The sequence below is a fragment of the Hypanus sabinus genome, chromosome 1 (assembly GCF_030144855.1).
Source record: "Hypanus sabinus isolate sHypSab1 chromosome 1, sHypSab1.hap1, whole genome shotgun sequence".
NCBI lineage: Eukaryota > Metazoa > Chordata > Chondrichthyes > Myliobatiformes > Dasyatidae > Hypanus > Hypanus sabinus.
In genome coordinates this window covers 108,804,315-108,818,573 of record NC_082706.1, presented here as the reverse complement: position 1 = coordinate 108,818,573, position 14,259 = coordinate 108,804,315, and the positions used below count along the sequence as shown (strand labels likewise).

General features: G+C 37.0%; 1 protein-coding gene across 1 annotated transcript in view; it reads left to right on the top strand.

Annotated features, from left to right (window-relative positions):
- The window catches only part of tmie (transmembrane inner ear), an 88,537-nt gene that overhangs the window by 41,599 nt on the left and 32,679 nt on the right, over window positions 1–14,259 (top strand). Inside the window, exon 2 of the mRNA XM_059974178.1 lies at window positions 2,660–2,774. Within this exon, the coding sequence (XP_059830161.1) occupies window positions 2,660–2,774 (115 nt within the window). The remainder of the gene's footprint in view (window positions 1–2,659; window positions 2,775–14,259) is intronic.

The following is a 14,259-nucleotide window of genomic DNA, read 5'->3' as shown; positions in this document are numbered from 1 at the left end:
AACAAAGACAGACCATAAGATATAGGACCAGAATTAGGCCATTTGGCCTATCAAGTCTGTTCCACCATTTAATCATGGCTGATCCAATATTGCTCTCAGCCCCAGTCTCCTGCCTTCTCCCCATATCACTTCATGCCCTGAGCAATTAACAATCTATCAACCTCTCCTTTAAATATACATAAAGACTTGGCCCCCATATCTTCCTATAGCAAAGAATTCCACAGATTCACCATTTTCTGGCTAAAGAAATTCCTCCTCATCTCTGTTCTAAAAGGATGCCCCTATATTCTGAGGCTGTGTCCTCTGGTCTTAGACTCTCCCATTATAGGCAACATCCTCTCCATATCCACTCTATCAAGGCCTTTCTCACCATTTGATAGGTTTCAATGAGATCATCCCTCATTCTTCTGAATTCCAGTGAATTCAGGCCCAGAGCCATCAAACGCTGTTCACATGACAAGCCATTCAACCCCAGAATCAACCTCTTTGAACCCTCTCCAGTTTCAGCACATCCTTTCTAAGATAAGGGGCCCAAAACTGCTCACAATACTCCTTGTGAGGTCTCTCCAGTGCTTTATAACATCACATCCTTGCTTTTATGGTCTAGTCCTCTTGAAATGAATGCTAACATCGCATTTGCCTTCCTCAACCTGCAAACTAACCTTTAGAGAATCCTGCACAAGAACTCCCAAATCCCTTTGCACCTCAGTCTTTTATGTATTTTCTCTCCATTTAGAAAAAAAGTCAACCCTTTCATTTCTTCAACCAAAGTGCATGACCATACTCTTCCCAATACTGTATTCCATCTGTAATGTATTGCCCATTCTCCTAATCTTTTGAAGCCCTTCTTAGCCTCTCTACTTCCTATAAAAAACTACAGACGTAAGTGATCATTTTTTTAAGATGATGCCATTCATGTGCAAACACATCTTTTGGCCAATTGAGGGAAAGGTATTTGAAGATCAAGATCTCAGACCTAACAATGAGTCCACTCTCAAGAGTGATCCCTGCCCTCTTATATCATTCTGAGACTTGGACTACCTCCTGCAAAGCACATCAAGGCACTGGGGGGAAAAAAAACACCAGTGATACCTCCACAAAACTCTCCCAAGTGCATTGAAGGGATAAACAAACCAACGTGAGCCAAGCCAGTATCCACATAATTGAGGTCCTCATTACTCACAAACATTGAGCAGTAACCTGCGCTTGCATGTTTGACACCAGACTCTTGAAACACGAGACTCAAGACTGGGTAACTACAATACCCTCGCTTCCTTGTGTGTTTCAATGGATGCCACTTACAGATAACACCCTGATCCCACTGTCTGTAAAATCCTACCACTGAGTGAAGCTCCTTTCCTCTAATTTGTGGATATATAACAACAGAATCATCTATATGTTGGTGTTACTAAATGTACAGGCCAGACGTATATGTTGTCAAGTACTGTAAGTGTTCACATATTTTTAAGCTCCAAGTGAGACACAATATTCCATTCGCTCCAAACCATCCCCATCTTTACAGGTTTTCATCACAACTTACGGCACCAACATCCTTGTTTCCTTTTTGTTTTCTTATAACCTATTTGTGTTCTTTCTGCTTGTGTTTCTATAGTGGTCTTCTGTTTCTTTAAATTTCCCTTGCATCTCAGTGAAGAAGCCCTCTCTCACAATAGCCATGTGCAAAAACAGAAAGTTACAAAGAAGCATTTGTCCATTTGATATAAATTAATAATCTGGACATAAGGCAGCATTTTGCAATCTGCTGACAACGCAAAAATCAGAATACATCACAGCAAAGGAGCTAACAGTTAAGTTACACAAACCTGTGAAATGGTTAGGGTGCAACTTGAAAATTTAATACAGAGGAGTGACACATTTTGGTTAGAAGAATGAAGAAGGGAGAATTGAACTAGGAGGACAATTTCAGTTTGGGTGCGGTAGCAGGGTGTACGTACACTAATCTTTGTATATGGAAAGTTGAGCCAAAAAGCTGTTTCAAAACCACTTAATGATAATGGAGGAAATAAGTACTAAAGCAAACTTTTGCCAGCTCTTTGTAAATAATGTGTTAGACCTCAGTTAAAGCAGGAGAAACTGGTTCATATGATACTGAAGGTACTAAGGATGAAAGGCTTCAGCTATGGAGAGAGAGTGGAAAAACTAGGACTGTTTCCCTCAGAATAAAAATTAAAACTAAACTTCATACGGTTATTCAGAATTAAATGAAGTAAATATTGAACAAGTAATTCCAGTGTGAAGTAAATAATGAACAAGTAATTCCAGTGGTAGAATGCAAGCTACAATATACAGATTTAAGGACCATTGCATTAAAGAAGTGGGTAATGGAAGGAATTGTAGCAGTGAGATTTTACATTTCCACTCTAGAAAGCATTGCTTTAAAGGGTGGCTGTTAAGAAGTATGGAACTTAATGGGTAAGTTCATTTGTGATGTAGATCAACCCCTCAAGTAATAGTATTGCAGAATCCATCCAGTGGGTTGTACTGTAGATTCATATTCCCACATCCATTCCCGCGTTGCTGTAAAGTTGACATTGCTTCCTGCTGGGTGAATGTATTTGCAGGCCTTCTACATTTCGTAGTGAAAAATGAATGTATTCAAAACTGCATAGTTACCAGTGATATTCTTTCTCTTTCCTAGTCTACTACAATTCCTCCTAAAAAACCAGACCCAGTGACATCGGAGACCGTGGTTTTCTGGGGTCTACGACTTTGGCAAGTAGTCGGTGTCTTCTCCATATTCATCTTGGCCGTGAGTAAGTCAGTGTAATTCCAGATATGGCCAGTGCTATGGTGTTCCTGTTTCCCTCTTATCTGTTATTAAATTTGCTGTATCGCAGTATCGCAGAACTTCAAGCCCATTAAAATATTTAAAAGAGGGGTGTGGGATCCCGCTGATTGTGTAATCCAGAGGTTCTTTGCAAGTTGAGAATGAGACATAAAACGTGTTCCTTACGGCCATTTTATTAAGTGTTAAAAGAACAAAAAAAAGCTGAGAGAACAAAGAAAATAGAAAAGGAAAAAGGCACTGTGGGTATCTGATACTCAGTCCAGAGATAACCAAATTCCAGTGATAATCATTAACCTATAAAATAGCTAGATTTAAGTGGTGTGATATCTACTACAGAAAACTAAAAAAACTAAAAACTTCAAAAATACAGAAACAACTGCATTGTAATTGCTGAAAAACTCACTGAACAATTACGTGTGTGTGTGTGTGTGGGTGTGTGTAGGTGATTATATAAAAATGCAAACATAGCAAAGTTAAACTACAAAGACAATATAAGAAAAATAACAATTGTACACCCTAATGCAGCATTCTCCCTTTTGATTCTAAATCATACATTTAGAATCATTATATCTGTAAATTAAGAGGCAGTAGAGATTGCAGTAAATGTGTAAGGTATAAAATAACCAAATAACACCCTAAATTATGAAAACAACAAAGGGGATTGATTTATAGAATTATTATATAGAGGTCCTAATGAGTAGGTACACTTACGAGTTTGAGCAGCTTTATTAATGATGGCCCTTTAATAATTAATATGTAAATTATGATAAAGCACATCAGGGCAAATATTATAACTCATAATATTGAGTAAACTCAGCTTCCTAAACTTAATTTGATCCAGTCAAAGAAATCATTTGCACTGGAGTCTATTTCTGGTCTATGGCTATTAGGCAAAATCTGCGTAACTGTAACATCCACACTTTAATAATACACTCAACTTTATTAATTAATTTTTTTTTGTATTTGCACATTTTGACTTCCTTTTGACATTGATTGTTGTCAGTCTTTGTTTATGTGTAGTTTTTCATGATTCTGTTGCAGTTCTTTGTTTTACTGTGAATGTCTGCAAGAAAATGAATCTCAGGGTAGTATATGGTGACATATACGTACTTTGAAAATAAATTTACTTTGGACTTGAACTTTGAACTTTGTAACAAATTAAAATACATTCATTGTCACACCCATGCCCAACATAACCGTTTCCACTTATCGCTCTTCCACCTTTTCACACCTGGACTGACAGCATTTTCTATCGTCTTCTTTGCCTCCCAAAAGACGAAAGGCCTCTATGGAGCTTTGGGAATATGAGGTTCAGTTATAACAGGAGAGAGTGCAGTCTTACATCTTTCTAATGGGCCCTCCCTGAATTTGTTTGGGGCTGTAGAAATTCATAGCGCCGTCTGTGGGGGAGTAAGTGGTGTCCCAGGCAATATTTATCTCTCAACCAACACTCATTTCCCTGGACAAAATTACATAACTTTAATTTCCCACCACACCCTCAAAATTTCTTCATTATCTGTGAGACATTTTGAGATGTTTTGAAGTCATAAAAAGTGCTCCAATTCTGTGGTTTCATTCCAATTATATATCCAGACATGCCTTCAATTTATAACTTTATAAGTTGACTCTGGTTCTTTTCTTATGTAAAACATTTTATTCTACTAACGAAGCTAATTCATGATGACTTGACATTTTCAGAGAACAAGTTCTAAAGCAGCTTATGAATTAATTTTTGGTGTGCAGTGATCATTGTGCATAAATGCTGCAGGTTTTAATCATAGAGCCTTGGAGCAGCAACTTTACAAGAAATGATCAGCATTTTTTTAATATTCACTGGCTAATTCCTACTGAGGCCTATTCTATTTAAACACCTTGCTGTCATGTTAATTTTTATGGTGGCATATATCTAACTTCACATTGTGACACCAGCAGAGTGGAATTTGTCAGTAATGTAACTCAGACAGGTTCATTGAATCTAAGGACATGGTGTACTGACTGTTGACAATAATTCCTCTTGTACTTTTCCCATGTTAAGTATTTGATAGCACAGACTAGAGAGTGTTTTATTTTATACCGAACCAATTCTGAAACTAAGTAATGACTGTTGATGTGTTCAAAGTTCAAAATTCAAAATAAATTTATTATCAAAGTACATATATGTCACCATATACTACCCTGAGATTCATTTTCTCGCAGGCACTCACAGTAAAATAAAGAAATGCGGTAGATTCAATGGAAAGCTGCGCACAAAGACTGACAATCAATGTGCAAAAGAAGACAAATGTACAAATCCAAGTTTCAGGTGGTTCATGCTGGTTCAGGAACCTAATGGTTGAAGGGTTGAACCAGGTTCGGTTCCTGAACTTGGTGGTGTGGAATCTAAAGCTCCTGAACCTCCTTCTAGATGGCAGCAGTGAGGTGACCTGGATGGTGGTGGCCATTGATGTTGGGTGCTGCCTTGGCGGAGTGCTCCATGGCGAGTGGGAAATTTCCTGTAATGGACTTTACTGTATCCACTTCTTCTTGTGGGCTTTTCCATATTTGGCCATAATGCAACCACAACACATCTATAGAAGTTTCAGATTACATGCCAAATCTGTGCAACCGTCTAAGATATTAGGGACACTGCCATGCCTTCTTTGTTATGACATTTACAATATGATACCAGGAGAGATCCTCCAAAATGATCATGCCAAGAAATTTAACGTTACGGAGTCTCACTACTCTGAACCCCTAATGAGATCTGGCTCATGGACCTCTGATTTCTTCCTCCTGCGATCAATAATCAGCTCTTTGTTTCTGCTGATGGTGAGTGAGAGGTTGTTGTGGCACCATCCAAGCAGATTTCCAATATGGCGATTTGTCACCACCTCTGATTCAGCCTACAACTGTGTTAGTGTGAAAGGTTAATCCAATGTTGCCTTACTTTTGTACATGTCTTGAGGATGAGTGGTTAATTGAAAGCACAGGGAAAAGTCAAACATTGCATGAGGCTATTCTCTGTGTGACCTGGAGTAACTAATAGGCAGTGCACTCCTCAGGAGAACTAATGGAAGGCACCCCCCCCCCCTTTTCTGGCTCCTACTTACTGAAGCTTTGTAGGAGTAGATTCTTTTGGGGTTTCTGTTGAAACTGAATCTTTGAAAATTCAGCACAATTTGATAGATTGTCATTCTGACTTACTGATCAGCCCTGACGCCAGTATGTCTCACTGGAAACATAATTGCTTTGGAAATAAATTACATTTGGCATCTCCCTTCTCTGGCAGAGACTGGTTGGGAGAAAGCAGGCAGTGCCCTGGGCTCTCATCACGAACATGAGTCTTTGAATCAGACTAGACCTTGTCGAGGTGGTAGGATATCGAAGTGAAGCTCAAACACGCGGTGACAGATATCACTCCACAGCATAGCATTAAGAATGATTACGGCAGGAATACAAGAGGACAACTCATTACTGCTTCCCCTTCTACAGTTAAGCTTGGGGACAGGGTGGCAGCATGCTCCCTGGAAGATCACTTATCAGTATTCCCAGGATAGCTAGATCACTGACTCGTTACAAACAAAAATTATGTTTTCCTTTCTCTGTTCTGACAACAGAGCCTTAAATTTTGAAGTTAAGTTGGTCCGTGTGACAAACTGTGCTTCATTGAAACTTCACTGCCACTGGTATACTGTGTGTAATTAGGATTGAGATGTGTTTTATCCTATTTGAACCTGTTCTATCCCTATATTGGATACTGGCATTTTAATCCTACTTGCTCATCTTTATCATTGATACCCTCAGATAATAAAATCTAATGACCTTGTTATTGAATACTTCAACAGAAGCATCTATCCTCTTGAAGCAGAATTTTGGGTTTCTGCTAACATTTGTGGGTTAGGGTGTTAGTTTGTGGGCAGTGGGAAAATGATCCCTCTTGTATTTATCGGTCTTATTACTGGAGATTCAGTGTTGCTAGACCTTGACATTTTGAACTGACCCATGCCTTCATTAACCTAATCCAACTCCATTTATTCATTACACACAAAATGCTGGAGGAACTCAGCAGGCCAGGCAGCATCTATGGAAAAAATAAACAGTTGATGCTCACTTATTCATTATTTATATTATCCAGAGAGGGAGAGGGTGAGAGCTAGGATTTCTTGATTTCTCCCTGAGATTTGTCTTGGTGGCCTAAGTCTTATTTTTAAATGTCTCCTGTTTTGTGTTTCATTGGAGAAGATGTTTTTATTTCTATATCTACCCCATCAAATTCTTTAATTATTTAAAAGCCTCAATCAAATAACTCACCTTACGTACCCAAGAGCATTTAAGCAAATTTAGGAAAAATGTCATCATCATTTATTCCTTTCATAAAAAGGAATGTGAAACAACACGAAACTACATGAAACTTCAGACCTATGTAGGACTACATAAAGTGCACAAAACAGTGCAAGACAGTACAATAATTAATAAAGAAGACAATAGGCACGGTAAGGGGCAAATTACAATATAATAATAAATGATGTAAATGTAAACAATGTTTACATTTGGTGTGTGTGTGTGTGTGTGTGTGTGTGTGTGTGTGTGTGTGCCCGTGCGTGCATGCGTGCATGCGTGCGTGCGTGCGTGCGTGTCAGAAAGAGAGAGACCAGACTCTGGGTATTGAGGAGTCTGATGGCTTGGGGGAAGAAACTGTTGCACAGTCTGGTCGTGAAAGCCCAGATGCTTCGGTACCTTTTGTCAGATGGCAGGAGGGAGAAGAGTTTGTATGAGGGGTATGAGGGGTTTGTATAAAACTGCTGTAATTCTCTGCCACCAATCTAAAGACTGGAGATCTCATCAGAATTCAACTTTAGTTTACAATTCATACCCTTTCTAGTCCTCCTAAATCTGTTCCAGTCAGAAAGATGAAAGAGCAATCTGTATTGCTGGGATGATGATAGAAAAGGCACTTCTACTGGTGGAATGTGAGGATCCGATTTCAGAATTAGAACTAGGTCACTCAAGAGTGAATTGAGGAAATGTGATTTCCATGCAAAGGCAATCTGAAAATCTGGAATCACTCTCCATGTCAGCTGTCAGCTTAGGAACGTCGGAAATTCAAGGTTAAGTCCTCTTTAAGATAGAATAAACTTAAAGTTAAAAGTTTGGCTATGTATAATAATCAGTGGATTGTTGCAAATGCTACAAAAGTAAGAAAACAGATGAAAAGCTGCAAAGTGGTAGTCTGCTAAATGGAATAGAGAAGACACCTCCTACAGGAAAATGAGGCCAATTCGCAACAGGATTGTTAACATTGGAGCACCTCAAACCTGTTCTTGACACACAGTACATTCTTGATTTATTTGTTTTCATTCAGTTCTTCGACTGTCGCCAAAGGTATGATGTCAACATGAATTCAAATCAGTGGAGGGAAACCAGGTTCTTATTTTGGGAAGTCAATGATTCATGGGAATTACTGGGATCTAGGTTCCATCTGTAAGCCTTTGAAAAGCTGCCTCAAGCTGGGTGTTGGAATCCCAGAGGAGCCATGTGTGGAGAGTTTTTATTTAGTACCAATCTGCTCTCCTTCCATCAGTTTTATTGTTCTGGGAATGCAGTCAGGCACTGAATGTTATTGCCTGATCCAATCATCCTAACTCAAAGATGAGATCCAGTCTTCATAATGAAAACCTCACTTCACGATTCCAATCGCTATTGGTGAAAGAAGGGACCAACCCTAATATAATCCTGTGTCAATTATGCTGCTGAGAGACAAACTGCCTTTGAGCTAATCAATGATAATGGAAGGGCAAACACACTGTACTCATATGTTTCAAAACATCAGCTGTAACAGAAGCAAAGTATTCCTATGTCTTTAAGTGAGCTGGGTGCAGTTTTTCACCCTCATTCAGTTGTTTGTAAGAGAAAGAAGACTCATCGTGTAAATGTTTTCAGTAGTAGTTATGATGTAACATTAAACTCCATACTGGATGGTGAAAGATCAAAGGGAGCATTAAAAATACAAGTGCCAACCCTTCCAGAAGAGGTCTGCTGATCTTTTTTATGGAAGCAAATGTCTGCATTGCCTGACTGTAGATATGATCCTTATTAATAGATTTATCTCAAAATTCAACAGGGAAATAAGAGTAAATATCTTATCAAAATGCCACTTCTGTTTTCACATAATTCCCTGACTGTTCTATTATTTCACAGTGGGTCTGAGCAGGCAATCTGATTTAGGTCGGTTTTGTCACTGTACAGAACAGGATTTTAAATTGGTGCCTTACAGCACCACAGCACAGAAAAAGGCCCATTGACTCATCCAGTCCATGCCAAATTATTGTATCAAAGTTCAAAGTCCTAAAATTCAAGGTAAAATAATATTATCAAAATAGTTACATGTCACCAAAAACAATCCCAAGCAAATCTATAAAACAGTAACTGTAAACAGGATGAACAGACAACAAACTGTGCAAATGCAAATACAAACAAATAACAATAAATAATGAGCATGAAATAACAAGATAAGAGTCCTTAAATGAGTGTAGTTATCGCCTTTTGTTCAAGAGCCTGATGGTTGAGGGGTAGTGACTGTACTTGAACCTGGTGGTGCAAGTCCTGAGGCTCTCGTACCTTCTATCAGATAGCAGCAGCGAGGAAAGAGCATGGCCTGGGTGGTGAGGATCTTTGATGATCGACGCTGCTTTTCTATGTAGATTTGCTCAATGTTTGGAAGGGTTTTACCCATGATGTACTGGGCTGAATCCACTACCTTTTGTAGGATTTTCCACTCAAAGGTATTGGTATTTCCAACCCAGGCTGCAACGCAGCCAGTCATCATACTTCCACCACACATCTACAGAATTTGCCAAGCTTGCAAAAGACATGCCAAACCTCTGCTGATTCCTGAGGAAGTGGAGGTGCTGTTGTTCTTTCTTTGCAACTATATTTATATGATGGGTCCAAGACAGGACCTTTGAGATAATACCACACAGGAATTTAAAGTGATTCCACACCTGAACTATAGTCCTCCATACCTCTCCCTTCCATGTCCAGTACATATCCAAATTTCTTTTAAATGTTGAAATCGAACCCTCATCCATCACTTCCCCTGGTAGCTCCTTCCATATTCTCACCCTTCTCCAGGTGAAGACATTCCTCCTGAGGTTTCCCTTAAACATTTCACCTTTCACACTTAACATATGACCTCTAGTTCTCGTCACACCAGTCCTCAGTTGAAAAAGCCTACTTACATGTATTCTATCTATACCCCTCATAATTTTGTATACCTCTTATCAAATCTCCATTCATTCTCCTACACTCCTTGGAATAAAGACCTAACCTATTCAACGTTTACCTTTAACTCAAGTCCTGACAATATACTTGTAAATTTTATCTGCATTCTTTCAATCTGATTGATAACTGACCTGTAGGCAGGTATCCAGAACTGCGCACAAAACTCCAAATTAGGCCTCTTATATTGATCTTAACCATACTGGGCAATCACTGAGCATTCCGTATAGCTTGCAATTGCTCTAGATATAAAATCAATAGGTTGAACTGGCGAAGAGATCTGATATCAGAGAAAACAGAGGAATAGCAATAAGCTAAATTCATGCGTGTGGCTGAACAGTTTGCAAAGCTGGGAAAAACATCAATGGAATGAGCTTCTGATCAAGAGTTAATGATAATTAAAGAATGCATAAACTCCCACAATCTTTTTTAACAGCGATCATAACTGTATTGCCAAAAAAAGATAGATCCTTTAAAACCAACATCATATAGGCCTATTTCTCTGTTGAATACAGATGATAAAATACTAGCAAAAATTTTATCTAATAGAATATCTAAATATTTACCAAAATTAATACATATGGATCAAACAGGTTTTATTAAAAATAGACAATCAATAGATAATATAACCCGGTTACTTAGTATAATTCATTTGGCACAAAAAAAGAGAGGAAATGAGTGTGGCAGTTGCTTTGGATGCAGAAAAAGCATTTGATAGATTGGAATGGGATTTTTTATTTAAGGTATTGGAAAAATATGAGTTAGGAAAATCTTTTATACAATGGATTAAAATTTTAAATACTAACCCTCAAGCTAAAGTAGTTACAAATGGTCAGATTTCAACACTATTTTGCTTAACGAGGTCAACTAGACAAGGCTGCCCGTTATCACCTGCTTTATTTGTATTGGCAATAGAACCATTAGCTGAATTAATTAGAACAGATTCAGATATTGGGGGCTTTAGAGTTAATTAAGAAGAATATAAGATTAATTTATTTGCTGATGATGTTTTGATTTATTTAACAAACCCATTGTAATCTTTGCAAAGATTATCTTTTAGATTGGAAGAATACGGGAAAGTATCAGGCTATAAGGTAAATTGGGATAAAAGTGAAGTTTTACCCCTTACCAAAGGAAATTATAATCAATGTCGATTAGCAACTCAATTTCGATGGTCAATAAACGGGATGAAATATTTAGGTATTAGAGTTGATAATGATGTAAAAAATTTACATAAACAAAATTATTTGCCATTATTAAAAAAAATAAAAGAGGATCTTGATAAATGGATGATGTTACCAATAACATTAATAGGTAGAGTTAATGCTGTAAAAATGAATATATTTCCTAGATTGCAATATTTATTTCAAACTTTACCAATACAATTACCTCAGAAGTTTTTTCAAGAACTGAATAAATATGTAAGGAAATTTCTTTGGAAAGGAAAGATATCAAGAATATCATTGGAAAAATTGACAAGTAAATTTGATTTAGGAGGGTTACAACTTCCAAATTTTAAAAATTATTATAAAGCAAATCAACTTAGATTTATTGCGTCTTTTTTGATGAAGAAAAACCGGCATGGATTAGAATAGAATTAGATAAGATAGGAGAAGATATACCAGAAGATTTTATATATAAATGGGAATCCTATATTAAGACATTTGATTGATTTATGCAATAAGGTAAATATGGACGATGAGAAAGAAATCTTTATTAGCAAAAAGAACTTTAATTCAAAATAGGCTTATTCCTTTTACAATGGATAATAGACTTTTACATAATTGGTTCCAAAAGGGGATTAAATATATAGGTGATTGTTTTGAAGGAGGTATATCGATGTCGTTTGATCAATTAAAAAATAAATATAAAATATCAAATAACACTCTTTTCTGTTATTTTCAATTAAAAGCCTATTTACAAGAAAAGTTGGGACAAACAATGTTGATGCCAAAACCTAGTGAAATAGAAATATTAATCCAGAAAGGGAAAATTAAAAAATTTACGTCTTGTATGTATAATTTGATTCAAAAGCAGACAATTAAATTAGGAATTCATAAATCAAGACAAAAATGGGAATCTGATTTGAATGTTAAAACTGATGGAAAAAACTGGTCAAGATTATGTTCTGATAGTATGAGAAATACAATACATGTTCGACTTAGATTAATACAATATAATTTTTTACATCAATTATATATAACACCACAGAAAATAAATAGATTAAATTCAAATATGTCTGACAAATGTTTTTGATGTAATCAAGAAATTGGTACTTTTTTACATTCTACTTGGTCTTGTTTTAAAATTCAGCTATTTTGGATAAACTTAAGACTTTTATTGGAACAAATTATTGGAGTACAACTCCCATATAGTCCATTATTATTTTTATTAGGAGATATTGAAGGGACAATAACGAAACTTAAATTGAATAAGTATCAGAAAAAATTTATAAAAATTGCATTGGCAGTAGCTAAAAACATTATTGCAGTTACTTGGAAATCTGATTTATATTTAACTATGGATCATTGGAATAATGAAATACATAGTTGTATTCCACTTGAAAAAATTATATATAATCTAAGAAATGAATATGATATATTTTTGAAAATTTGGTTCCCATACTTACAAAAAATAGGATTAAATACATAGGTCCTTTGAAGATAAAATTATAGTAATTGGGGAAAGTAAAAATAAATATCAAAATTATTTTGAACTCCATGGAGCATGTGGGGATCCTCCGATATCCAAGCAATCCTTCTCTTCTTTCCTTTTTTTTCTTTCTTTAGATAAGGGTTAAACGGGGGAGGGTTAAGGGGAGGGGGGAGGGCCAATATTATTTTTCTTACTATTTTATTACCACATTTATTCTTTGTAATTTCTAAAATTTAATAAATAAATATTTTTTTTAAAAAGAGTTAATGATAATTAAATTGCAACATTTCTTTGCATCTATTGTGTATGCCAACATGTTCCTATGCAATTCCTACGTATTTTCATGTGAGGCAATTTTGCACTTCCATCCTAGGATAGGAAACAAAGATAAAAGAAAAAAAGATAGCACAAGAAGTCATGACGATCAGACATTGGAGCAGAATTAGACCATTTGGCTGATTGAGTCTGCTCCACCAATCCATCCCTGTCAACCCCATTCTCCTACCTTCTCTCCATAACCTTTGATGCCCTGATTAATCAAGAACTTATCAAACTCCACCTTAAATTTACCCAATGATTTAGCTTTCACAGACATCTACAGCAATGAATTCCACAGGTTCACTACTCTCAGGCTAAAGAAGTTCCTCCTCACCTCTGTCCTAAATGAACATCCTTCTACTCGGAGGCTGTGTCCTCTGGCCTTAGATTCCAACACTACAGAAGACATCCCCTCCATATCCACTCTTGTAGGCCTTTTAATATTCAATAGGTTTCAAAGCAATTTCCCCCTCATTCATTTAAACACCAGCGAATACAGGCCAGAACCTTCAAGCACTCCCTATACATTAACCCTTTCATTCCTGGGATAATTCTTGTGTACCTCCTCTGTACCCACACCAATGTCAGCACATCCTTCCTTTGAGAAGGAGCCCAAAACTGCTCATATTACTCTAAGTGCAGTCTGACCAATGACTTATAAAGCCTCAGCATTACATCCTTGCTTTTATATTCTAGTTCTCTTAAAATGAATGCCAGCATTGCCTGACAAATCTGTTTGAATATTTTGAGGAAATAACACGCAAAATAGACAAAGGAGTGTCAGTGGATGTTGCCATCCTTATCATTGAATTAACCAGTATGTTAACCTTTAGGGAATCATGCACTAAGATTCCCAGCACCTATGATTTCTGAATTTTCTGCCCATTTAGAAGAATAGTCCACACCTTTATTCCTTTTACCAGAGTGCCGGACCATACACTTCCCTACACTGTATTCCATCTGCCATTTCTTTGCCTATTCTCCTAATCTGATGAAGTTCTTCTGCAGTCTCCCTGCTTCTTCAACACTACCTGTCCCTCTACCTACCTTTGTATCATCTGGAAACTTAGCTATAAAGCCAGCAATTTTGTTATTCAAATATAAATATAACATATAATGAAGTGGTCCCAACACCAACCCCCACGAAACACCACTAGTCACCGGCAGCCAACCAGACAAGCCACCCTGTATTCCCACTCTTTGCTTCCTGCAAGGCAGTC